This window comes from Nicotiana tabacum, chromosome 13 (genome assembly GCF_000715075.1).
Source record: "Nicotiana tabacum cultivar K326 chromosome 13, ASM71507v2, whole genome shotgun sequence".
In the NCBI taxonomy this organism is placed as follows: domain Eukaryota; kingdom Viridiplantae; phylum Streptophyta; class Magnoliopsida; order Solanales; family Solanaceae; genus Nicotiana; species Nicotiana tabacum.
Window position 1 is genome coordinate 3,583,495 of NC_134092.1, and position 27,349 is coordinate 3,610,843.

At 38.9% G+C, this 27,349-nt stretch overlaps 1 protein-coding gene and 1 pseudogene across 2 annotated transcripts; one reads left to right on the forward strand and one right to left on the reverse strand.

Annotated features, from left to right (window-relative positions):
* The first annotated feature begins 12,046 nt into the window (after positions 1-12,046).
* On the forward strand, positions 12,047-16,094 carry LOC107811198 (uncharacterized). Of its 2 annotated transcripts, none has more exons than XM_016636082.2 (6): positions 12,047-12,170; positions 13,163-13,275; positions 13,373-13,485; positions 13,554-13,693; positions 14,229-14,310; positions 15,841-16,094. In XM_016636082.2, exons 2-6 carry the CDS (start codon positions 13,236-13,238, stop codon positions 15,952-15,954), a joined length of 489 nt encoding a protein of 162 aa, XP_016491568.1. In that variant the 5' UTR covers positions 12,047-12,170; positions 13,163-13,235; the 3' UTR covers positions 15,955-16,094. The 2 variants fall into 2 exon arrangements, with proteins under 2 accessions (XP_016491568.1, XP_016491569.1); XM_016636083.2 differs by lacking the exon at positions 12,047-12,170 and adding an exon at positions 12,845-12,966.
* Positions 16,095-17,845: 1,751 nt separating this feature from the next.
* The window catches only part of LOC142168439 (cytochrome P450 714B3-like), a 65,511-nt pseudogene continuing 56,007 nt past the window's right edge, over positions 17,846-27,349 (reverse strand).

Below are 27,349 nucleotides of genomic sequence, written 5' to 3' on the forward strand. Positions count from 1 at the left end.
CAATTCTATTTTATCTAGGATCTACTTATTCCTATGTGTCCTCCTATTTTGCTTCATATTTAGTTGTGCCTTGTGATTCTCTGAGTGCTTATGTGTGTGTATCTACACCGGTGGGAGACTCTGTTGTAGTAGATCATGTCTATCATTCGTATGTGGTTAATATTGGTAATCTTGAGACTAGTGTAGATCTTCTACTTCTTGATATGGTAGATTTTGATGTCATCTTGGGTATAGATTGGCTGTCACCTTATCATGCTAATGCTATATTGGATTATCATGCCAAAATAGTGACCCTAGCCATGCCAGGGTTACCTCGGTTAGAGTGGAAAGAAACTCCTGGTCATTCTGCCAGCAGGGTTATTTCTTATATGAAAGCTCGGCGTATGGTAGAGAAAGGGTGTCTAGCCTATTTGGCTTATATTCGCGATCCCAGTGCGGATGTTCCTTCTATGGACTCAGTACCAGTTGTTCGTGAATTTCCAGAAGTATTTCCTGCAGATCTGTCGAGGATGCCACCCGATAGAGATATTGACTTCTATATTGATTTGGCTCTAGGCACTCAGCCCATTTCTATTCCACCATACCGTATGGCCCTACCGGAGTTAAAAGAATTGAAGGTGCAGTTACAAGACTTGCTTGATCAGGGATTCATTAGACCTAGTATCTCACCCTGGGGTGCACCAGTATTATTTGTAAGGAAGAAAGATGGTTCTATGCGGATGTGTATAGATTATCGGCAGTTGAATAAGGCCACTATCAAAAACAAATATCCGTTGCCAAGAATTGATGACCTATTTAATCAGCTTTAGGGTTCCAAGGTAGTTTCGAAGATCGATTTGAGGTCTGGTTACCATCAGTTGAAGATTAGGGCATCTCATGTCCCTAAAACGGCTTTTCGAACTCGGTATGGGCATTACGAATTCCTAGTGATGTCATTTGGGATGACAAATGCCCCAACATCATTTATGGATTTGATGAATCGAGTGTTCAACCTTATTTGGATTATTTTATGGTTGTATTCATTGATGATATCTTGATTTACTCAAGCAGTCGAGAGGAGCATGAGCAGTATCTTCGGAGGGTGCTTCATACTTTGAAGAATAATCAGTTATATGCTAAATTTTCAAAATGTGAATTTTGGTTAGACTCAGTTGCCTTTTTGGGGCATGTTGTATTGGCAGAAGGCATAAAGGTGGATCCTAAGAAGATTGAGGTTGTTCAAAATTGGCCTAGACCTGCTTCAATTACAGAGATCCGGAGTTTTCTGGGTTTGGCAGGTTATTATCGTTGGTTCGTGGAAGGGTTTTCATCTATAGCAAGCTTATTGACCAGACTGACCCAGAAAGGTGTCCCATTCAGATGGTCAGACGAGTGTGAGTTGAGCTTTGAGAAGCTCAAGACTGCTTTGACTACGACACCAGTGTTGGTATTACCCACAGGTTCAGGATCATATATAGTATATTATTATGCATCTCACATTTGGCTTGGTGCAGTATTAATGCAAGATGGCAGGATGATTGCATATGCGTCGCGACAGTTGAAAGTTCACGAGAAGAATTATCATGTTCATGACTTATAATTGGCAGCCATTGTTCATGCGCTGAAGATTTGGAGGCATTACCTCTACGGTGTCTCGTGTGAGGTATTTACTGATCATCGTAGCCTTCAGTATCTGGTCAAACAAAAAGATCTTAATTTGAGGCAAAGAAGATGGTTTGAGTTGTTGAAAGACTATGATATCACCATTTTGTATCACCCCAGAAAGGACAATGTGGTGGCCGATGCTTTGAGTAGAAAAGCTATGAGTATGGGCAGTCTTGCGTACATTCTGGTTGGTGAGAGTCCACTAGCTGCAGATGTTCAGACTTTGGTTAATCAGTTCGTGAGGTTAGATGTTTCAGAACCCAGTCGGGTTCTAGCCTGCACAGTCGCTTGGTCTTCTTTATATGAGCGTATCATAGAGAGGCAGTATGATGATCCTCATTTACTTGTCCTTAAGGACACGGTACGGCACGGTGATGCCAAACAGGTTGCTATGGGGGAAGATGGAGTTCTGCGAATGCAGGGTCGTATTTGTGTGCCTAATATCGGCGGGCTTCGTGAATTAATTCTTTAAGAGGCACACAATTCCAAGTATTCTATTCATCTAGGTACCGCCAAAATATATCAAGATTTGCGACAACATTATTTGTAGAGGAGAATGAAAAAGGATATAGTTGCATATGTAGTTCGATGTCTGAATTGTCAGCAAGTTAAGTACGAGCATCAGAGACCTGGTGGTTTGCTTCAGAAGTTAGAAATTCCTGAGTGGAAGTGGGAGCGTATCACTATGGATTTTGTTGTTGGGCTCCCACAGACTCAGAGAAAATTTGATGCAGTTTGGGTCATTGTGGACAGGTTGACTAAGTCAGCACATTTCATTCTAGTAGCATTTACTATTCTTCAGAAAGGTTAGTTGAAATTTACATTCGTGAGATTGTCCGCCTTCACGGTGTGCCCGTGTCTATTATTTCAGATCGAGGTACGCAATTTACCTCACACTTCTAGAGGGCTGTACAACGTGAGTTATGCACGCGGGTTGAGTTGAGTACATCATTTCATCCACAGACAGACTGACAGTCAGAGCACACCATTCAGATATTAGAAGATATGCTTCGCACTTGTGTTATAGAATTTGGAGGTTCTTGGGATCATTTCGTGCCACTTGCAGAGTTTGCTTATAATAATAGCTACTAGTCGAGCATTCAGATGGCTCCATATGAGGCATTATAAGAAAGGCGATGTCGATCGCAGTTGGTTGGTTTGAACCGGGAGAGACTCAGTTGTTGGGTACCGATTTGGTACAGGATGCCTTGGATAAGGTCAGGATTATTCAGGATCGACTTCGCACAGCTCAGTCTAGGCAAAGGAGTTATGCCAATCGTAAAGTTCGTGATATTGCATTCATGGTTGGAGAAAGAATATTGCTCCGGGTTTCTCCTATGAAAGGTGTAATGAGGTTCGGAAAGAAGGGCAAGTTGAGCCCTAGGTATATCAGACCCTTTGAAATTCTTGAAAGGGTGGGTGAAGTAGCCTACAGGCTTGCATTACCACCTAGTTTATCAGCGGTTCATCCGGTGTTCCATGTGTCTATGCTCCGGAAATATCATGGTGATCCGTCCCATGTGTTAGATTTCAGCTCAGTCCAATTGGACAAAGATTTGACTTACGAGGAGGAGCCGGTGGCTATTCTATCCCGGCAGGTCCGGCAGTTGAGGTCTAAGAGTTATCCTTCAGTTCGAGTGCAATGGAGTGGTCAGCCGGTGGAGGCATCTACCTGGGAGTGTGAGTCGGACATGCGAAGTAAATATCCATGCTTATTCACCAACTCAAGTACTTTTTCTAACTTCGTTCGAGGACGAACGTTTGATTTAGAGGTAGAGAATGTGATAACCCAAAATGTCATCTTTAAATTTAATAAGTAATTATGTGTTCTAAGACCTCAAAAAGCACTGTTTATCACTCCTCGACTTGCGTGCGCATTTCGTAAAATTTTCCAAAAAGTTTTTATGTAAAAATAGATTAAAATATGAAATTGAGCTCTAAAAAACTCAATTGAGTTGACTGTGGTCAACATTTTGAGAAAACGGACTCGAATCAATATTTTGACAATTTCGGTAAGTCCGTATCGTGATTTGGGACTTGGGTGAAATTCTGAAATCGAATTCCGAGGTCCCTAGCCCGAGATATAGAATTTTGATGAAAAATTAAAACTTTGAAAGCTTAATGATTTTTAAGAATCTACTGATGTTAGATTTATTAACACCGGGTTAGTATTTTGGTTTCGGAGCTCGGCATAGGTCCACTATAATATTTATGACTCGTCTGCCAAATTTGGCGAGAAACGAAATTGATTTGACGTGATTCGGACGTCCAGTTGTGAAAATATAAGTTTTAAAGTTATCTTGAAAATTTCCTTTGTTTTGGTGTCCGATTCGTAGTTTTAGGTGTTATTTTGGCGATTTGATCGCACAATCAAGTTCGTATGATATTTTAGGACTAGTGTACATCTTTGGTTTGGAGCCCCGAGGGCTCGGGTGAGTTTAGAATAGGCTACGCGATGATTCTGAACTTAAAAAAATTGGTTTTTGAGCTTATGTTGTCATCTAGTGCATTGTGCTTCGCGATTGCGAAGAGAAAATTGTAAGTAGTGAGTTTTACCCTTTGCGTTCGCGAAGATAGGCACGTGATCGCGGAAGGTAAACTCCCAGTGCACTGCGAACGCAAAAGACCAGCTGCGATCACGTAGAAGGAAGGGGAGGCAGAATCTAGGCACGTCAATTGTGCTACGCGATTGCACAAGTAAGGCTAAAAAAAATGTACTCCGCGATCGCATGACCATATACGCGATCGCGCAGAGTTAAAAGTCCGGGCAGCCAAAATGTGCTTCGCGATCGTGAAGCCATTCCCGCGATCGCGAAGAGTAAAATGAACCTGGGGAAAATTGTTCTACGCGATCGCGAATGAATTTCCGCGATCGCGATGAACAAAAATCTGAAAAACAGAACTTAAGTTCTGGAAATGGGGTTTCAACCCATTTTCAACCATTTCCAATCTTTGAGCTCGGGTAAGGCGATTCTTGGGAGATTTTTACAGAAAAACATTGGGGTAAGTGTTACTTATCCTATATTGATTATATTTCATGATTCCATACTCATTTACATCATGAATCCGTGAATTTATGGAAAAAGAATCAGATTTTTATAAAATCTTGCAAAAATAAAAATTTAAGATTTGAAGGTCCATTTGATATTGGAATGGGATAATTTTTGTATGGTTGAACTCGTAGCGGAACGGGTGTTCGGATTTCGCGAGTTTTTTCGGGATTTGAGACGTGGGTCCCATAATCGCATATTTAAATAAATTTCGGATTTTATCTGGAAAATTATTAAATTCATATGGAATTAATTCCTATGATTCGTATTGAGTATATCGAATTGTTTGTGAATATATTTGAAGCTTTTGGATACAAATTTAAAAAGAAAAGCTTTGGTCGAGTAATTGATTGGAATTTGCAAAGCGAGGTAAGTGTCGTGGTTAACCTTGACTTGAGGGAATAGAACCCTTAAACTATTTATTATGTAAAATGCATGTGAACGACGTATAGGCGAGGTGACGAGTGTCTATATGTCGTCAAATTAATTGTTTCCATATTTACTTGAAAAATCATAAATTATTTTAAATCATGAATTAATTGTTATAATAATTGTGTCTCTCCTATTCTTTGTCAAATATTAATTCTTGCATTAATTGTTACATGCTATTTGATTTATGTGTCTTAATTGTTATTTGACATTTGGCATATTAAATATTAAACTGTCTATTTTCTCCCTGATTTTCATAATAAATTGCTATTTATCATTATTTGTTTCATAATTAAATCATAATTATTGTATGCTTGTTGTCTTATAATTTTATATTAATTGTTGTATTTATTGGAAAAATTTCTTCTATAAGAATTGATAAATGAATATATTGGAGGAGTGAGTTGCACGCCGCAAGATAATTGAATTGGTAAATGAATATATTGGAGGAGCGGGTTGCACGCCGCAACAGAATTGATTGAAATTAACATATTGGGGGATCGGGTTGCACACCGCAACAGACTTATTAAAAGCCCATATTGAAGGATTGGGTTGCACGCCGCAACAGACTTATTAAAAGTTCATATTGGAGGATCGGGTTGCATGCCGCAACAAACTTATTTAAAAGTCGATATATATATATTGGAGGAGCGGGTTGCACGCCGCAACAGAATTGAATATGAATATATTATGTGAGCGGGTTGCATGCTCCAACGAAAATTGATGGAAATGATAATTGGTTATGACTGTTGAGTTGACTTCAATTATTATAAATGAGTTACCCGACTTATTTTTATTATTTGTTTATGTTACTAATATTGCGTACATATTAATGTAAGTGACCCACCTTAGCCTCGTCACTACTTCGTCAAGGTTAGGCTCAACACTTACCAGTACATGGGGTCGGTTGTACTGATATTACACTCTGCACTTCTTGTGCAGATTTCGGAGTTGGTCCCAGCGGCGTACCATATATTTGCTCGGATTTTAGCTACTCAGAGGAGACTTGAGGTCTAACTGCACGACATCCACAGTTCTGAAGTCCCCGTCTACTTAACTTTAGCTGTGTGTTTGTTTCCAGATAGTTTTATTTTACTCAAACTTTTATTTGTATTATTCTAGACGCTCATGCACTTGTGACACCAATTTTGGGATGGTAGTAAGACACCGTTATTTGTATGGATTAATCACTATATTTCAGACCTTATTTTTGTATTTATTTCTTTGTTATTAATTAATTTAAAAATTATTTAAAAATGACTAATATTATTCTAACGTTGGCTTGCCTAGCAAGTGAAATGTTAGGTGCCATCACGGTCCGAAGGTGGGAATTTCGGGTCGTGACAAAGGAGTTTATTCCCAACAACCGGTATCAGAGCACAGGTTTTGCTTGCTCACAGAAATACTATTCACTATCGGTAGTACTATACTTGGTGAAAAATAAAAATGTCCGGAGTAAAGTACGAGGTAGTAAAATTCAACGGAGATAACGGTTTCTCAACATAACAAAGAAGGATGAGGGATCTGCTCATCCAACAAGGATTACACAAGGTACTAGATGCTGATGCCAAAAAGCCTGATACCATTAAAGCTGAAGATTGGGTTGACTTGGATGAAAGGGCTGCTAGTGCAATCAGGTTGCACTTATCAAATGATGTGGTAAATAACATCATTGATGAAGACACCTCACGTGGCATTTGTACAAGGTTGGAAAGCCTATACATGTCCAAAATGCTGACAAATAAATTGTACCTGAAGAGGCACCTATACGCCCTACACATGGGTGAAGGTACGAATTATTTGTCACATTTAAATGTGTTTAACGGACTAATCACACAGTTCGCCAACCTTGGAGTGAAATTCGAGGAAGAAGATAAAGCCATCTTGCTATTGAACTCGTTCCCATCTTCGTACGATAATTTGGCAACAACCATCCTGCACAGTAAGACTACCATTGAGTTGAAAGACGTCACATCGACTCTTCTATTCAATGAGAAGATGAGAAAGAAGCCTGAAAATCAAGTACATGCTCTCACCACAGAAGGTAGAGGCAGCAGTTATCAAAGGAGTTCGAGCAACTATGGTAGATCCGGAGCTCGTGGGAAGTCTAAGAGCCGATCCAAATCAAAAGCCAGAAATTGGTACAATTGTGATTAACCAGGCCACTTCAAAAGAGATTGCCCAAATCCAAGGAAGGGCAAAGATGAAACTAGTGGCCAGAAAAATAATGACAACACATCCGCCATGGTGCAAAACAATGATAATATTGTCCTCTTTATAAATGAAGAAGAGGAATGCATGCACTTATCAGGACTAGAGTCAGAATGGGTGGTTGATACAACAACATCTTACCATGCCACACCGATAAGAGATCTTTTTTGCAGATATGTAGCAGGTGATTTCGGTACTGTGAGAATGGGTAACACAAGTTATTCAAAGATTGAGGGGATTGGTGACATTTGTATCAAGACAAATGTCGGATGCATACTGATTCTAAAGGACGTGCAACATGTACATGATTTGCGGATGAACTTGATCTCGGGAATTGCTTTAGACCGAGAAGGATACGAGAACTATTTTGCAAATCAAAAGTGGGACTCACCAAGGGATCATTGGTGATTGCAAAGGGAGTTTCTCATGGCATGTTGTACAGGACAAATGCAGAAATATGCCAAGGTGAATTGAACGCTGCACAAGATGAGATTTCTATAGATTTGTGGCACATGGTCATATGAGTAAGAAGGGATTGCAGATTCTTGCCAGGAAATCACTTATTTCTTATGCCAAAGGTACAACGGTAAAACCTCGTGACTTCTATTTATTTGGTAAGCAAAATAGAGTCTTATTTCAGACATCGTCTGAAAGAAAATTAAATATGCTTGATTTAGTATATTCTAATATTTGTGGTCCAATGAAAATTGAATCAATGGGCGGTAACAAATACTTTATTACTTTTATTGATGATGTTTCACGAAAATTATGGATTTATATTTTTAAAACCAAAGATTAGGTGTTTCAAGTTTTCCATAAGTTTCATACTCTGGTGGAAAGGGAGACATGCCAAAAGCTAAAGCGTCTCCGAAGTGACAATGGAGGTGAGTACACTTCAAGGGAATTTGAAGAGTATTGTTCGAGCCATGGGATTAGACATGAAAAGATAGTTCTTGGAACCCCACAACACAATGGTGTAGCCGAAAGGATGAACCGCACTATTTGTGGAGAAAGTGAGAAGCATGCTCAGAATGGCTAAACTGCCTAAGTCATTCTGGGGTGAAGCAGTCCAGACAACCTGTGACCTGATCAATAGGAGTCCATTAGTTCCGTTGGCATTTGACATCCCAGAGAGAGTTTGGACCAACAAGGAAGTGTCCTACTCGCATCTGAAGGTGTTCGGTTGCAGAGCTTTTGCACATGTACCAAAGGAGCAGAGAACAAAACCGGATGATAAATCTATTCCCTGCATATTCATCGGATATGTAGATGAAGAGTTCAGATACATATTGTGGGATCCTGTAAAGAAGAATATCATCAGAAGAAGAGATGTAGTCTTCCGAGAAAGTGAAGTTGGAACTGCTGATGATATGCCAGAGAAGGCCAAGAATGGTATAATTCCTAACCTTGTTACTATTCCTTCTACTTCTAACAATCCCAAAAATGCAGAAAGTAGGACCGACGAGGTTGCCATGCAGGGGGAGCAACCTAGTGAGGTTATTGAGCAGGGGGAGCAACTTGATGATGGTGTCGAGCAACTGGAGCACCCCACTCAGAAAGAAGAACAACCTCAACCTCTGAGGAGATCAGAGAGGCCAAAGGTAGAGTCATGTAGGTACCCTTCCACAGAGTATGTCCTCATCAGTGATGAAAGGGAGCTAGAAAGCCTTAAGGAGGTGCTGTCCCATCCAGAAAAGAACTAGTGGATGAAATCCATGCAAGAAGAGATGGAATCTCTACAGAAAAATGGCACGTACAAGTTGGTTGAACTTCCAAAGGGTAAAAGACCACTCAAATGCAAATGGGTCTTTAAACTCAAGAAAGATGGAAATGGCAAGCTGATGAGATACAAAGCTCGATTGGTGGTTAAAGGTTGCGAACAGAAGAAAGGTATTGATTTTGACGAAATTTTCTCACTTGTTGTCAAAATGACTTCTATTCGAACAATTTTGAGCTTAGTAACTAGCCTAGATCTTGAAGTGGAACAATTGGACGTGAAAACTATATTTCTTCACGGAGATTTGGAAGATGAGATCTATATGGAGCAACCAGAAGGATTAGAAGTAGCTGAAAGGAAACACATGATGTGCAAACTGAATAAGAGTCTTTATGGGCTGAAGCAGGCACCAAGTCAGTGGTATAAGAAGTTTGACTCATTCATGAAAAGTCAAACTTACACAAAGACATATTCTGATCCATGTGTATACTCAAAAGTTTTTCTGATAATAACTTTATTATATTGTTGTTGTATGTGGATGACATGTTGATTGTAGGAAAAGACAATGGGCTGATCGCAAAGTTGAAGGGAGATTTGTCCAAGTCATTTGATATGAAGGACTTGGGCCCAACACAATAAATTCTCGGTATGAAGATAATTTGAGAGTGAACAAGCAAAACGTTGTAGCTGTCTAAGGAGAAGTAATTGAACGTGTACTGGAATGCTTCAACATAAAGAATGCTAAGCCAGTAAGCACACCTCTTGCTAGTCATCTAAAGTTGAGCAAGAAGATGTGTCCTACAACAGTGGAAGAGAAAGGGAACATGGCTAGAGTTCCTTATTCTTCAGCAGTCGGAAGCTTGATGTATGCAGTGGTATGCACTAGACATGATATTGCTCACGCAGTTGGTGTTGTGAGGAAGTTTCTTGAAAATTTTGGAAAGGAACATTGGGAAATAATCAAGTGGATACTTAGGTACCTAAGACGTACTGTAGGAGATTGCTTCTATTTTGGAGGATCTGATCCAATCTTAAAGGGCTATACGGATGCTGATATGGCAGGTGATCTTGATAATCGTAAATATACTACATGATACATGTTTACATTTTCAGGGGGAGCTATATCATGGCAGTCAAAGTTGCAGAAGTGTGTTGCACTCTCTACAACTGAAGCAGAGTATATTGCCGCTACTTAAGCTGGAAAGGAGATGTGTTTTAAGTGTAGGGGAGATGGTAAAAAGAGTTGGGGTTTTGTTCCAGTCCTAGCTTACCGCTCGTCGTGTTAAGTAGTTGTTCTGATGGTTTAGCTGAAACGGTCCTTCGAGAGCTTGGATTACATCAAAATGAGTATGTCGTCTATTGTGACAGTCAAAGTGCAATAGACTTGAGAAATAACACCATATATCACGCAAGGACAAAGCATATCGACGTGAGATATCACTGGATTCAAGAAAGGATAGAGGATAGATCTATGCAGGTCAAGAAGATCCATACAAGTGAGAATCCTGCGGATATGCTGACCAAGGTAGTACTAAGAGACAAGTTTGAGCTATGCAAAGAACTTGTCGGCATGCACTCAAACTAGAATCATCGGTGTTACCTCTTTCAGGTGAATGAGACTGGAGGGGAGATTTGTGGGGTCCATCCTATGATTAAGGCCTTTGATAAAGACTTCTAAGTCTTTTTCTTTGAATTGGCAGCCACCGTTTCTGAATTTTCAACAATTGAAGGAAAATGCCAAATATAGTAGGCGTGAGAGAGTGAGGCTCCGCCTATAAAAGGAGAGCTTCAACTCTCATCTCTACACACCAATTTCAGAGAAAAAATATATCTGAGAGTTAGACAGAAACAGTGAGGTTTCACAGATAGGGTATAAGAAAATAGTGTGTGAGAAAAATAGAGAGTGAGCGATATTGTAGTGAGGTGAGAATATCAAAAGAGGGTTATTTCTTTTGAGTGTTGTAGTGGTCTTTGGAGTATTTTACTCGGACCTGCAAAGTGTAAAATTCCTTGCTATAGTGATATCAATTGCTGTTTTATACAAAAAATATACACTTTGCGGCTACCAAATATAAATAGTTTGGACCGCGGGATAAAAGTGATATTCGCCCAATTATAAGTGCAAAAAACAAGAAAGGCCCATAATTCTTTTTTTGGTACATTGGAAAATAAATTCGAACTTATACGTACTATGGCATATACATTTTAACTAGTATTATTTGTAAAATGTGTTGATATAGAACTCTGATACTTTTGAAATAAAAACTATTTAAAGGAAATCAAATAAAATTTGTAATCAAGGCAAAACTCCAAATAACACGACAGATTCTTGTGTTTTACTTTTTTCTTTTTTTCCCAAAAAATATGCTAGCTTTTTTATTGTAGGAGTAACGAGTAATTATATTGCAGATAAAAGAAAAATGAAAAAGGAATTTGAGTCGGATTAGGCAATATGAAATTCAAGGGGGAAGGGCACAGATAGTCGTTTTTAGGACCTTTGTTTAAACATTAGCCAAAATGTACGCAGTTTTTAAGACAGCCATTTCATAATCAAATTTAAACTTGCGTGATTGAAGTTGAAAATTAAGGGTCTGAACTCTGAAGTTTCAAGCTTCAGTCCTTTGAGTCTGAAATTGAATAGCAGTTCAAACTTAAGATATTTTCTCTAAAGTTAGGTTGGACAGTCCCTAATTTTAAACGCGATCTGTATAGCGTTGTCCTACTCTGAATTTAAACAAAATGTTCAATTATACTTCTTTTAGGCTTAACCGATATTCAAAAATACACGTAAATATATTGAACTAGCTGATCCACGGTTTGAATCAAATTTCTATTGCTGCTATATGTCTACAAGAAGAGGAAGAAGAAAAGCAACAGCAACACTAATTTTGTCTGAAGTTCCCTATTCAAGTTAAAGTTTAAATACTTCTAAAAGAGCGGCTAAACTTTAAATAACACATGTAAAAGCGGATACTGGTGCAAATTCTACAAATTCAAACTAATAGGCCCGGGCAATAGACAAAGCACCCAAATTCCAATATCCGACCCAATTCAGATTACAACCCGATTTTCTCTCCCTTGACTTCACTCTCTTTCAGCTGCGAACTTGCTCCGGCACTGTAAGTTCCCCACACTGCAACCCCTTCTTCAGTAGAATTGTTGTATACTTCAAATTGTGCACTGTGTTGTAATTATTTGTTTTTGCTACCAATAGTTGGTTATTTTTAACTAGTTAATTTGTAGCCTTGTTTGCTTCCCACACAGTAGCAATTCAGTATGTTTCTCTTGAAAAAGCGAAAGAAATAAGGTCATGAAAGTGGAAATATTTTCATAACTTGTCATTTTTCTGCTTTGTTGTTCATGTTATGTATGTTTGTGAGTAACATATATCTGGCTTTGGCTACTTTTGTTTGTTCGTCCTTAAATAAATAAGTCCTATTGGTGTATCATGTGCAGTTGCATAACCTTTTTTTTTTATAATTATGGTGGTGTATGTGCCAGCTTGCGCTCCTCTCGACTATTCCACTGGATACCAGCTACCTCCTACCAACACATATATCGAGTAACTCTGCCAACTACGGCTTAGACACATGTGAAGAAATCACCTAGTACTTTTTTTCTGGCATATGAACTTGAGATCTCATGGTTCTCCTCCTCCCACTAATTAACCACTAGGCCACACCCTTGGGTGCTGTGCAATTGCATAATTTCTTTTTCTTGTTTTCAATAACAGTGGTGGGCGGCCTAGCTGTTGCGCACCTTGACTATTCCACCGGGTACCTGATACCTCTCACCAACACAAGTATTGGGTAATGTGCAGTTGCATAACTTGTAACTGCATGAATCATGGAGGATGTGTTGTATGCGTTATACTGATTCCGAATAATGTTCAACCAAAAAAAGAAAAAAAGAAAGGTGTTCAAAAAGAGCTCTTTTTGTTTTGTTTTTCTGTCGTTAGGCGTTCAAAAAGGGTTCTTTTATGTCATAACACATTTTCCATGTCATTATTCATCACTGTTGATTACTAACTGTCACCTTTTACCCCTATGAGTACCATTAGTAGGTCTCTTTCGATGTCAGATTATTCATTGCTGCAACCCCTTTTTTGCAGTCTTCATAAACTTGTTCTGAGATTTTTGCCAGTCAAGTTAACGGCTGTCCTGACATTGTGATAGATTAAGGAGATGGTCTGTATATCTAGCTGGTGTTTGAATCTTGTTCCAGGTTCCATTCTCCATCACACTCTTGTAATTTGGCTCTCTGTGGTGTCAATTAATCTTACATAAGTTTGCGAATCTCCTAAAAACTCAATTTACTTTAGGTGTGATCTGCTCCAAACTTGGTGGAGTCAGTCCGAGACTACCATCTCATGTCGTGAGTCGCAAGAGGAGCACATTCAAAATTCATTGTTGCAATCGGCTTGTGTCTAGAAAGGTTTATTTCATTTTTCTTCTTTTCTAATGGTAAATACATCTTTAACTTTGTATTTTTGGTATTTGCAGGTGCCTGGTAGAAGCATTACGCATTTATCTCTAGCTGGTCATTCTGTCAAATGTGCTTCATTTGTCGAAAGAAACTATCAATCTAGTGTCAATAACGATGAGGATTTGTTTCTGATAAACACTATGAAGCAAGCTATCAGGTATGTTAATTACAGAGGATCCAATACATATTATAATTGTGTGTGTGTGTGTGAAAACTAAAGCATCGGCATAACACATCTTCGGCAAGTGCATAACTGTAGAGGTAGGCGCGAGAGAAGATATCTACTTACCTAGCCTAAAGACCTTTTCTTTCGCCCAATATTTACTTTCTGGAGCTACAAGCTCCTCAACTCCCTTTATCAAATTAGTTATTTCTTCAATTTCGTCTAGAAATAGGTATTGATATCTTGTTTATATGAGATTTCCTTTTCAAGAAGGTCTATATTGGTTTTGATGACTTCATCTCGTTGGTTAATTCGTGAATCAACACTGCACATCTGGATCTAATGACTTGCTTGAACTTTTACTAGCTTCTCCAATATTTTCTCCTTGACTTGGATCCATTTTTCAATAAATAACATGCATGGATATTCTGAGATCCTTTAATAATTTGAATTTTAAAAGTTTTACTAGATAACTGGTTTTAGATGATGTATTGATGATATTCCGAAATTCCATTTGTTAATGGCTCAGGGCTGCAAAATCTATGCTACTATTTCTGGTTGAACAGCCAAGTCAGCTGAAATACATAGAATGGCCTGGATTTCAAAGCACGGTTAGTGTGTATAACCTTTTCTTTCTATTTGGTAATTATCATTTCCCTTCCATTGTCGTATGTGGCCAATATAAGGTGCTGATAATGTGTGTTACACCAAGTTGTTATCACTCTTTGTACTTGTTGCGTTGGAGCAACAACAACAACAACAATCCAGTATAATCCCATTAGTGGGGTCTGGGGAGGGTAGTGTGTACGCATGCCTTACCCCTACCCTGGGGTAGAGAGGCTGTTTCCGATAGACCCTCGGCTCCCTCCCTCAAAGAACTCCCCACCTTGCTCTTGGGTGACTCGAACTCACAACCTTTTAGTTGAAAGTGGAGGGTGCTCACCACTAGATCAACCCACTCTTGTCAAAATAAAAATTATATACTTACATATAATGACATACTCCCTCCGTTTTAATTTATGTAAACTTATTTTCTTTTTAGTTTCTTGGTTACTCCATTGTGTATAACCAAATTTGGACTTTTCGACACCATCCTAATCATCTCACTTCTCTTCCGTATAGGTCGGTTTGGATAATTTTCAGTACTTTTCTTTTAACGTCGCCTAAGAGTCGCTGGGCTCGCTTGGGGTGACTTAACTTCCCTCAAGGTAAGGAACCAACTTTAGAGTTCATCTTGGTAGTGATTCCCCGGTATTCCGCTTTAGTTCCAAATCAAAAAGGTAAATTTCTACCTATGAACAATGTTATCAGAGGCGCGCTTAAAGCGCGCTTAAGCCCTGAAACGAGGCTTAAAACATGTTGAGCGCTTCGCCTCGCTTGTGGGCGCTTTAGTGTTGTCATCAAGGCTCTAAGACATACTTTTCGTTGCCAATGAGCGTAATCCTAAAAAGGTGACACTAAACAATTGATATTTCACTTTATCGTAAATTTACTTCAATTTCTTTGTCAATATATTTGGTATTCGTACTTATAGATATTTGTCTTGGACTACACATACATATTTGTAGTTTTTCTCTATTTGCGCCTTTGTTCGTTAAAGCACACGCTTTATTTGCACACTGCGCTTAAAGCCCCAACAAAACTTAGAGCTTTTTTGCGCTTTCGCCTTTGATAACACTGCCTATGAAGTAAATTTGGCATTTTTTGGTTTTATGTCGGTTGCTGTAGAGATATATGGTGTCCCTTTTCTGGTAGAAAAAGGGCTTAATAGATAGCTAGACACTCGAATTTTGCACGAACTGCTAGTTAGACACTTGAACTAACCTAGTGACCAGTTAGACGCCTCTCATTGTCTTAACTGTGGCGCCTTTAAAATATTTATCTGCACCATTGTAAATGTTCTGCTCTAACTGAAGCTAATTGTTACAAATCGTCTATGTCGTAGCTGTAACAGTATCTTCCATTTTTGTCTGAAACGAAAACATTTATTTACCCAAAACTTTTATGTTATTGAGAGTCTATTCTATGCCTTAATACAATGTTGAATTACACTGATTTGGTTGACTCAGAGATTAAGCATAGTTTCAAAGAATGTTTCTTTATTTTTGATATAAAACTAATCTTTTCTCCACTTGCTGCAGCTGAAGACGGCAACACTGGCACTTGTTCTAGTTGGGCTGTTTATCATCGCTTTATCGTCGGTTGATTCTGCCTTGTCTTACATGTTGGCTCTATTTTTGCGGAGAACAGCATGATTCAGGAAATAAGCCTGATTTCCTGGCTCAGTCAAAACCAACTTCGTCGAATGGTGCTCCATGTATTTCTTACTTCCGGCAATAAGGCTATGCACGACAATACAAGATTGGCCAAACTTGAGCAGCATGAGACCTTCAAACCTGTAGCTTTTTAGGCGTCCGCTGAATATGTCACCACGGAGAAGATCATTATGAGAGAGTAGCATTATACTGCCTCTGGGACTACTGCTATGGTAGTGTGACAAAAGTCTGTAAGTTTATGTCTATTGCATAGATATATAGTGGATGTTGATTACTTATTTATACATTTTCTTAATTTGTTGATAGACATTGAACTGGTTAATGGTTCTCGACTTATTCTTTGCATTTCGTTTGCAAGAATTGGCTTCTTTTCTTGAAGGTAGGCTTAAGCCCCTGTTTTGACGCATCATGCAAAAGGTACACTGTTAGAATGAGTGTGGTTTACATAAAGTGAAGGCTCTAAGCTTCGCTCCTTCAGAAATAGGAGGTGGATTTTCCTAGTGTAGTGACTATATATATATATATATATATATATATATATATATATATATATATTTGTTGTGTAGTGGCTAGTTCAAATTGTATATGCAGCCATATGAATCATCTTGCCTATGGAAAGTAAAAACAATCTGCGAATTTGTTCATTATATGGGTCATATGAGAATGTAAAGATCTTATGTCTCGTATAATAGAAACACTAAGTGGGTGTTGTGGACATAAGAATGGTAAAATTCCGAAAAAAGTAATTTTTTTTTCAAAGTAAAAATGATATTTAAAAATTAGAGTTGTGTTTGGACATGAATATAATTTTGGGTTGTTTTTGGATTTTTGTGAGTGATCTGAGTGAATTTTGAAAAATAACTTTTTGGAATTTTTCAAATTTTCGAAAAATTTCAAAATTCATCTTTAAGTGAAAATTGAAAATTTTATGACTAAACATTGATTTCGAAAAAAAGTAAAAAATTTTCGAAAAAAAGTGAAACTTTTCATGGCCAAACGGGCGCCAAAAGCAGGGTTGGCAAATGGGTGAGTTGGGCTGAATTTGGGCGAGTCAAGATGGGTTAGGTCAATAAATGAATCATTGTCCAACCCAGCCCAAAGTGTACTTGGGCTAAGATGGGTTGGGTCAAGATGGGCTAAACAATCGGTCATAGCCCAACCCGCCCAACTTGACCCATGTTTTAGAACTATGTTCATCTTGCATAAACAAAGCCTTTTACCTTACACCTATGTATAAAAGGTAAATAAATACTATTAGTATTTTGAGAATCAAAATATATTTTTTTAAATAACAAATTAGTATTTTAAAATGTGTAAGCTTAAAAAATTTTTGCGGGTGGGGCGGGGTGGGGTGGGTGGTTGGTGGGAGGGGTTGGGGTGGGTGAGTGGTACAGAAAAAACGAAAAAACAAAAAATAGAAAATAGAACATACAAAAAAAAAGTAATTTTTTTGCGTGGTGGGTGGGTGGGTGGTAACTAAGTAAATTTCTAGATAAATTAGGTTGAGATCCCTTTGTTTTGGGGTGAGCTTCATGGGTTGTATTTGAGTACTTCATGGGTCAGTAATGGGTTAACTTGGGCTCAGCCCAAATAGACCCATGGGCTAAAATGTTATAGCCCAACCCATTAATCTCTGGACGGGTTGGATGAGTTTGGGCTCAAATTGTCACCCCTAGCTAAAAGTACCATTTGAATCTTGTGGTTTTAGGACGTGTCATGTCATTGCTAATAGAGAGTGTGATTAAGGGTAAAATGAAAAATATTGGAAGTAAGCTTATTAAATATAGAAAAGTGCGTTCTTCGGAAAGATTAAAAAGAAAAGTAAGACATGCAAATTGAATGACGGGAATAAATCAATGCATTTAATATATTAGTTCAAGACTAAATAAATAAATAAAAGTACATGGATGAAGTTTAATATTTCAACAATATCTTGAAAGCAAAATGAAGCAGCATTTGAGCAAAGCTTCTTAACAAGAAGATTAACCCCATGTTTAGTTCAAGAACCAAACTAAAAGTAGGTGAGTGTACATAATTAGGAGAAATGGAGATAGAAAAATTGGACAAAATAAGAGAAATTAGGATCTTGAGTTCAAGTAAAGCCAAGTTTTGTCCTAAACATATTCTTTGTACAGCTCCAAATGGCATGTTAAAATGTGGATATTTACATGCACATTTTTGGTCCATGGTTACTCCATTTTCAAACCTTTCTGGTTTGAATTCATATGAATTTGGTCCCCATACTTCTGGATCTGTGTGCAAAGTTGACACAATTAACCAAATTAATAGGCCTTTTGAAATATTAATATTCCCTAGTTTCATATCTTTATAGGCCTCTCTTGCTATGACTGCTACAAGAGGATACAATCGCATTGCTTCTGAAATAACCATAGACAACCGTCGAAGCAAAATTAGAATGAGAACCCGTTCGGCTTAGCTGATTCGAAGTAGCTGATATGTATTAAGTGTTGAAATTAACTTCATGAATAAACAATTATATATATGACTAAAAGTGTTAAAACTGATAATAAATAATGGATGTGGTCGATAAAAGTGATGATAAGTACTTTTTGTTTTTTTTGTGTTTTTTTTGTTATATCCCCAGTTCCCCACCCCACCTCACTTTTTCCGTTAAAATAAATAAAATGCCATAAAAGCTATTCACAAACGATGAAAATAGAATTAAGAATGTTCTTTAGAAATGTATTTCGGGATTAAGAAATATATATATGAACATTAACGTAGTAGGAGAATATCTTCGTCAAACTAAAACTGTTTATAAGCTGAAAAATCATAAGTCGAAAGCGAAAAAGATATGAGTTTTTATTGATTTTAGGTTATAAATATTTTGATATTTTCCAAACCTAATTTGACCAACTTATAATTTTTCGAACGCCCTCTAAGTAATCATCATGATATTTTTACTTAAAAGGACTTCTGTTTCAGAAGAATTACTCCTATGAAATTAATAATTTTAGATAATCTTCAACTGCAAGAATTAATTAATAATTGTTTCATTTTAAGAATCATATCAGCATCAGGAATTTGTCCTTTACAAATTTCTAACACCTCCTCTCGAACTCGAATTTGCCAATCTTGATTTAGAGCTAATAACATAAGACACCATTCTGCTGAAACAGCAGTTGTCTCGTATCCAGCTAAATATATATATATATATATATATATATATATATATATATATATATATATATATATATATATATATTAGCTGGATACGAGACAACTGCTGTTTCAGCAGAATGGTGTCTTATATTCTTGCAATTATCCACAACAAATTAATCTATCAAATATTGATTCCAATCACTATTCTTTGCAGCTTCAGATACGTGGTTATATAAAGGAAAGACACGTGGAACCCTAGACGGGGATGATCGAAGACCGAAAATAGCCATTCCGCTTGTCACCGAAAGGGATAACGTTCATAAAGGTGTATTAAATGCTCTGCGCCCGGTAGCATTTAATAAGGAATATTATGTAGCATTAACAGCAACGACTCGTTAAAGAGAATATGACATTTATATTCACCGTTACATCTTCATCAGTGACCCTCATAATTAACATTAAAGGAGGGCACGATCCTAGGACCTACTTCTCTAGACACAACTATAAATAGTGAGCCCAGTTATCATTGTAAATGACACAAATTTTCTGGCTAAACTTATACTACATTCTATATAAAACTTAATATAATCTTACTTTCTTACTTTTTGATCTCATCATTGCTGTGTCCGAAAATCTTGTTCTTGGAACTGCCATCTCTGTTGTTTCATCTACATTTTAAGGCTAAGTATTGTACATTTCTTCAAGTATTGTATTATTTCAGGATCAAATTAGTTCACTTGTCTAGAAACCACGTATAAATTCAATGTACCATTTTACGGGTAAAGAGTTTGGCGCCCACCGTGGTGCCTAGACAACCGTGCAATTAAATTGATCCTTGCCCTTTTTACTAATGTGATTTGATTATTTTTGTCTTAGAAAAAATCACAAAAAATGACAGATAACACTGTTAACAATACGCACAACCCTTAAATTCAAGGGGATCAACCTCATTTTGAGGATTCAATCAGTGGCACCCAAAATGAGGGGAATGACGCCACGCCAGTGCATGACAGGCAGTGCCCTCGACAGGTTCGGCAAACAACTCCCGATGATGCTGATGAGAAGCATGTCGTGGATGCGGTGAGAGTCTTGCAAGAGCAACATGCAATCATTCTAAGCCATCTCACGCGGCAGGATAAGGTTATGACGAAGCTGAAGTAGGCGCTATCGGAGGCTTCAAATAATACAAACAGACGAGATCCAATTCCTCCCGGTGTTCCCGCAAACCAAATAAAGTAGAGAGTCGACAACAACACTCCCAGGATGAAGTTGGCTCCGATGGGGCTGGGGGGAATGGACCCGGTCTCAACAACGAGAGCGACCAGTTCAAAAATAAACTTTTACGGTTTATGAGGGAAGTAAACGCCCGCATGGACCATATCCCTGCCGTACAAGCCGAGTGCGGCACAAGAACTAATCCCAAAGCGATTCAAAATGCATGAAATGCCAAAGTATGACGGGACTTCAGACCCATAGGAGCATATTACCACCTACACAACGACGGTAAAAGAAAATGATTTAGCTCCTCACGAAATTGAATCTATATTGTTAAAAAAATTTGGAGAAGCTCTCACGAGGGGAGCTCTAGCGTGGTATTCATTATTACCCGAGCATTCCATAGATTCATTTGAGATGCTCGCGGATTCTTTCATCAAGACTCATGCCGGGGCCAGAAAAGTACAAGCCCGGAAGGCCGATATATTAAGGATCGCACAAGGAGAATCTGAATTATTACGAGAGTTCGTTACCCGATTCCAGAAAGAAATAATGTTGCTCCCGGCTGTCCCGGATGAATGGGCAGCTGAAGCATTCACCAAAGGATTGAATCCGAGAAGCTCAGACGCTTTCCGGAAGCTGAAGGAGAGCCTTCTTGAGTTTCAAGCAACAACTTGGGTAGATGTCCACAACCGGTACGAGTCAAAGATAAGGATCGAAGATGACATGGTCAGTTCTATATCACCGGCCAAGGGACGGGAAAGAGCAGAGAAAAATCAAAGGATGAATACGATGCGAACAGACGGACTTCGAGGGGACGGTTTTTGCCTTACAGACGGACTGAAGGACGTGGCATAAACTTCCGGGCAGAAAACAAGTTCACCATTGACAGAGAGACCGATCGTGGTCGAAACAATAGATCACTTCAGGGTAAAGAGACGTCGGGGTCTCGGGATCCTTCTTACCCCAAGTTATCGGAATACAACTTCAACGTTAGTATAGTGGAGTTGGTGTCAGCCATGAGAAACATTAGAAAGGCACGATTCCCGAGACCTCTGAGATCCGATTCCAGCCAAAGGGATCCAACTTATAGTGTGAATACCATGGGACGAACAGCCACCGAACAGGCGACTTCCGACACCTCCGGGAAGATGTGGCAACACTATTGAATAATGTTAACCTCAGATAATTCTTGAGTGACCGAGCTAAGAATAATTATGGTCGTAATAGAGACAACGCGGAACCTTCGAAAGTAGGAGAAGAACCCCCACGCCAAACGGTCAATATGATATTCGGAGGGAATGAGATTAACGAGATCACCTTTTCGGCAATGAAGAAGACGAAAGTATCAATAACTCATAGTAAAAGACTCCGGGATGACGATATCACTTTCACGGAGGAGGATGCAAATGTACTGCACAATGATGCACTGGTAATTTCTTTAAATGTGTTGAATTTTAAGATTAAACGTGTTCTAGTGGATCCTGGAAGTTCGGCTAATATCATACAATGGAGAGTATTGGAGCAAGCTAAACTCACCGGAAGCATTATTCCGGCAACAAAGCTCCTCGCTAGATTCAACCTTGCGAGTGTGACGACCCGGAGAGGGATTTTGCTGCTCACGAACGCTGAAGGAGTAATGAAAATAACTCTATTCGAAGTAGTAGATGTTGACATGCGATACAATATCATCTTGGGAAGGCCATGGTTACACGAGATGAAAGTTGTACCCTCAACGTATCACCAATTGCTGAAGTTTCCAACACCCGAAGGAATCAAGCAGATAAGAGGTAATCAACCGGCAGCAACGGAGATGAATGCAATCTTGGTTTCCAGTAGAAAAGGGAAGGAGAACACGACATAGCAATTATAGGAACCAGCACCTACTCCCAAGCTAGAAGAAGTTAGCCTGGGAGCAGCGTCGTCAGAACATTATCAGGTGCCGAGATATTTCCAAGTTCCAGAAGAGACGGACGCAATGAAGTCCACGGTGGAGGAACTGGAGCAAGTTGCATTGTTCGAAGAATTCCTAGAAAGAAAATTCTATTTGGGGACAGGACTGCACCCAGAACTAAGGTTTGGTTTTATTGAATTCCTTTAATTTAATGCCGATTGTTTTGCATGATCTCACGAGGATATGACAGGTATCCCTACGGAAGTAGTCGTGTACAATCTGAGTTTGGATCCCAGCGTACCTCCGATAAGACGAATGAAATGCCCTATTGCAAAGGCCATGAATAAATTTATCAAAGAAGAGGTAACCCTCTTGCTTAATATCGGTTCGATCCGAGAGGTAAGGTATCCGGACTAGCTAGCCAATGTAGTAGTAGTTCCTAAGAAGAACAATAAATTTTGTATGTGTGTAGACTATAAAGACCTTAATAAGGCATGCCCAAAAGACTCGTTCCCACTGCTAAATATCGATCAAATAATTGATGCCACGGCCGGGCACGAGTTAATGAGTTTCCTCGATGCTTATTCTGGGTACAACCAAATCAAGATGAACCTAGAAGATCAGGAAAAGACTTCATTTATAACGAATTTCGGTACATATTGTTGTTTACCCGTAAAATGGTACATTTAAATTTATACGTGGTTTCTAGACAAGTGAACTAATTTGATCCTGAAATAATGCAATACTTGAAGAAATGTACAATACATAGCCTTAAAATGTAGATGAAACAACAGAAATAGCAGTTCCAGGAACAAGGTTTCTGGACACAACAATGATGAGATCAAAAAGCTAGAAAGTAAGATTATATTAAGTTTTATATAGAATGTAGTGTAAGTTTAGCCAGAAAATTCGTGTCCTTTACAATGATAAATGGGCTCACTATTTATAGTTGTGTCTAGAGAAGTAGATCCTAGGATCGTGCCCTTCTTTAATGTCAATTATGAGAGTCATTGATGAAGATGTAACAGTGAATATAAATGTCATATTCTCTTTAACGAGCCGTCGCTCTTAATGCTTCATAATATTCCTTATTAAATGCTATCGGGCGTAGAGCATTTAATACACATTTATGAACGTTATCCCTTCCAGTGACAAGCGGAATGGCTGTATTCGGTCTTCAGCCATCCCCGTTTAGGGTTCCACGTGTCTTTCCTTTAGATGACCATGTGTTATATCATATTTTATCCTATACTGATAGTCCCCTTACTTTTCGGTGACATAATTTTGTGTTACCGGGAAGTTGGTAGAAACACACTTTTGGCGGGAATTACTATAACTCCCTCTGAAGGCTTCTGACGCTTGATTAGACGTACGTCTCTCCGCATTTAATGCCCCGAACACGTGTCATCCCACGATTCAGCACAACTTTTGCCGATTATTGAGGTAATCATGGCCATGAATTTAGCCGCCAAAAACCTTTGCACTTCATATTTTCTCGAACTTCTGATTTACATCTTTGTTCTCCATCCTTTCTCTAATTCTCTTCAAACAAAAACCTTTTTCTTCTTCTTATTCGATGGCTTCTTCCTCTAAGCACGCCGGTTCTTCAAAAAACAAGAACAAAGCCGAGGACTCTGCTCTTCCAATGGTGGGTTCCATCATCCCAAGAAGACTCAGTACCACAAAGGACTTAGAAGAGAAATTCCCTACTGCTAACCCTCGTACATGGGCTATTAGTAGGTACCCTTCTTCTATTCGTCCTTCCAGTATTCCTACTGTAAAGGAAGACTACTGCAGCCATGAGTTGGATATCATTGCTTCTGATCTATCAGAGCGAGTGACCCTTCCCAAGGAAGGTTTTACATACTTTTACATGTATCCCTTTACTTTTGGGTGCGTTTTATTTGAGTGGAGAGCTTGATTCTGTGATTGCGGGGTTTTGTCTTCGCTTTCATGTGTGTTTGGCACAAGTAAGTCCTTCAATATGGAGGAAGTTTGCCTGCCTTCGATGCTTGTGCCAGGAGACTGGAGAGGAGCTAACCTTAGCTCATATGATGAATCTCTATTCTCCCAAAATCTTCAGAGGGGGACTGATAAACCTCTGCAAGCGTGTCCACCATGCTTTGCTGTCTAGCATGGATGACGACAATGACCGTGGATGGATGGAACGATTCGTTGCAGTCTCCACCAACGACATCATTCTAGCAACGACTTCATCCTTTCCGGTCACTTGGAACCGCACTCGTAAGCTCTTTGTTTAGTATTTCCGTTTAGTAAATATTTTTATATAGCCGTATTGATCCTCTATCCTTCATTTGTTTTAGCAACTAGATGGATCCCACCGGTGAAGGAAGGTAGGAACGTTTACTCTTTTGGTCTCTTTTGGATGCAACTTACTATCCCGGCCGGTGGAGATTGCTAATTATCTGGAGCCTCTGGCTTCACAGAAAGACTGGGAAAAGATTCAGGCACTCTCATGAGAGTTTTTTTGAACAATGCCATGCATAACGCCGCAGCGGTACATTCCTATCTTCCTTTGTCATTTCTTTTACTTTTGTATAAATGTATTCTATGTTTTACTTCTTGTTTTGTAGGCCAACTTTCTTGCTTCTGAGGGCATTCAGAGGTTGATTCGTGAGAAGAAGAAACTTACTTCTGAACGAAATTAGCTTTTGGTGGAACGGGATCGAACTGTTCTCTGCCTCTCAGAAGTGGAAACCAAAGCTACTGAGATCGTTATTTTGGAGGCTCGTTTGCAGCAAAGCGAGCAAGAAATGGTAACCCTTAGCCAAGAAATTGGCCCGCTGAGGTTTAGATTTGATGAAGCCAAGAAACCGAGCGCGAGGCTGCCTCCGCTGAAAGAGTGATTAACATAGAGATAGCCTTGAACTCCAAAATTGAAGAGCTTGCTGCTGTGGGGGCGAAACACGCCCAGTTAGAAGAGAAGTACAGGAAAACTATAGAGCATAATAGGTTATTTAGTTCAACTGTCCGCGACCTTGGTGTCAGCCTAAAATCTGCTAGGTCCGCCCGAGAAAGCCTTTCTACCGAGGTAACCCAACTCAAAGAAGAACTCAAGCACCGAGAGGCTTCCCTCGTTGTTGAAAGAACTTATGCCATGTACAACATGAGGAGAAAAACCTTAGAAGAGGCCAAAGCTGGTGCCATTGACTTTGATGCCGATATTGCTAAGGCATGCGAGCTTGAGTTAGCTGCTAAAAGTGAACTCCCATCGAGGTCTGATGTACCTGGCCCTTATGGTTCTGGTTCTGAGTTTTCGTGAACTGAATAAGAATCGGAAGATGATGATACCGAAGGCCAAACCGATGAAAATGTTGAGCCACCAATGGACCCACTTACTTCTCCCGGGGATGCGGACACTTCTCTTCCCCCTGGTTACGGAGGCATTGTAGTTTAGCTTCTTTTTTTTTTCTTCCCATTTTGTACTTTTACCATTTTGGCACGTTCTTGTAAATAAAGATATATTTTTTCTCAAGTATTATTTGAGTCTTACTTTCATTTGAATATCCATGCAAGTTTTTAACCTTTGCATTTGCTTAAGAATTCTGCGCACATTTTTCTATTTGCGCTTTACTATGTATAGTCTCGGATGCATTTTCCTCGAAATACTTTGGTTCCGAGCGTTATCCCTTTTACGTGAGGGTTTTTACAAGTATTTGTGCAAGTTTACTTTTTGCGTCTTTTCGTGTATGTCTTCGGGTGCACTTTTCCTTGAAGGCATTTTGATTTCGGGCATAAATTCTTCCAAAATCAATCCTTTAACGTAAGGGTTTTAGGTTTTCATAAATATTTATGCAAGTTTACTTTTTGCGTCTTTTCGTGTATGTCTTTAGGTGCATTTTTCCTCGAAGACATTTTGATTTCGGGAATAAATTCTTCCGAAACCAACCCTTTAACGTGAGGGTTTTCATAAGAGAGGGCCCTATTATGTTTATGGTGCTCTTGAAGAGGACGTCTCCTATTCATTATGGCGCTAACATTTGAGGTACTTATTTAACTTTTAAATGACAAAGTTAGTTCATCGTTCAGACAAGAAACAAGATAAAAATAAAAGAGTTTCTTGTCATATAATTCCTTCTATTTTCAAAACTACACAAGCATTTATTATGCTAAGAAATTGCCATTACTTGTATCTAGCATTTAATATGCTAAAAAGAAATTTCCATTACTTGTGGCTATCTTGTACAACTTATTTCTATGGGGCTGGCTGTGCAGTCCTCGGTCTCGATGATGCATTTGGTTTTCGGATTTTTGTTTCTCGGTTGATGTGGTAGTCAATGTTGCCATATCCTCATATCATTCCCCCAGTGTTCGAATGAGAAGAATGTGAATTGGAACACTAGAAGTCTTGTGTCTTCAAATATCCCACCAATGAATTGCTAGATAGTCCTTAACTCGGCAACATACCTTACTTCCCCTTAGGAATCCATGCTATCCAGTGAAAGAATATCTAATAATCCTCTAGCGGTTTGTGCTCGTGAATGGTCGGGTAACCTTTGTTTGGTAGCAAACTTAACTTCCTAGTGGGAATTTGTTATCGAACTAAAAATTATCTAACCGTCCTTGAGTAGAAGCTTGTTTGTTTGCCTTGCTATCAAAGGTCTTATCATTGTTGTCTTTGTAGTATGCTTTCTATCGCTGCATCATTAAAAACCTTGCCAGATAAACCTAATTGGGACAAAAAGTGAACGAAGGGAAAAAGAGTGCAACATATACTTTCTGCTTGAGTAATGTTCATCAGCAATAATATCTTTTGAGGTGTGCCACGTTCCAGTTGCTAGGCAACTTGTCTCCATTCTGGTTCTCCAACTCGTATGAACCTTTCCCAGTGATAGCTGAAATCCGGTAGGGACCTTCCCATGTTGGACCTAGCTTCCCCGCGTTGAGCTCCCAAGTATTTTGGGTTACTTTCCTCATAACCAAATCTCCTACTTTGAAATAACAGAGGTTGGCTCTTCGATTATAATATGGATCAATTCTCTGCTTTTGAGCTGCCATTCTTACATGCGCTAAGTCCCTGCGTTCCTCGAACAGTTCTAAGTTGATTAACATTGTTTCGTTGTTCGATTCTTCATCTGCCCGAAAATATCTCAAAGTGAGTTCGCCCACTTCCACCGGGAT

Coding starts and splice junctions, on each gene's coding strand:
- LOC107811198 (XM_016636082.2), top strand. CDS start 13,236: ATGGTCTGTATATCTAGCTGGTGTTTGAATCTTGTTCCAG. Junction 13,694..14,228: donor ACTATGAAGCAAGCTATCAG/GTATGTTAATTA, acceptor TTAATGGCTCAG/GGCTGCAAAATCTATGCTAC. Junction 14,311..15,840: donor GGCCTGGATTTCAAAGCACG/GTTAGTGTGTAT, acceptor CACTTGCTGCAG/CTGAAGACGGCAACACTGGC.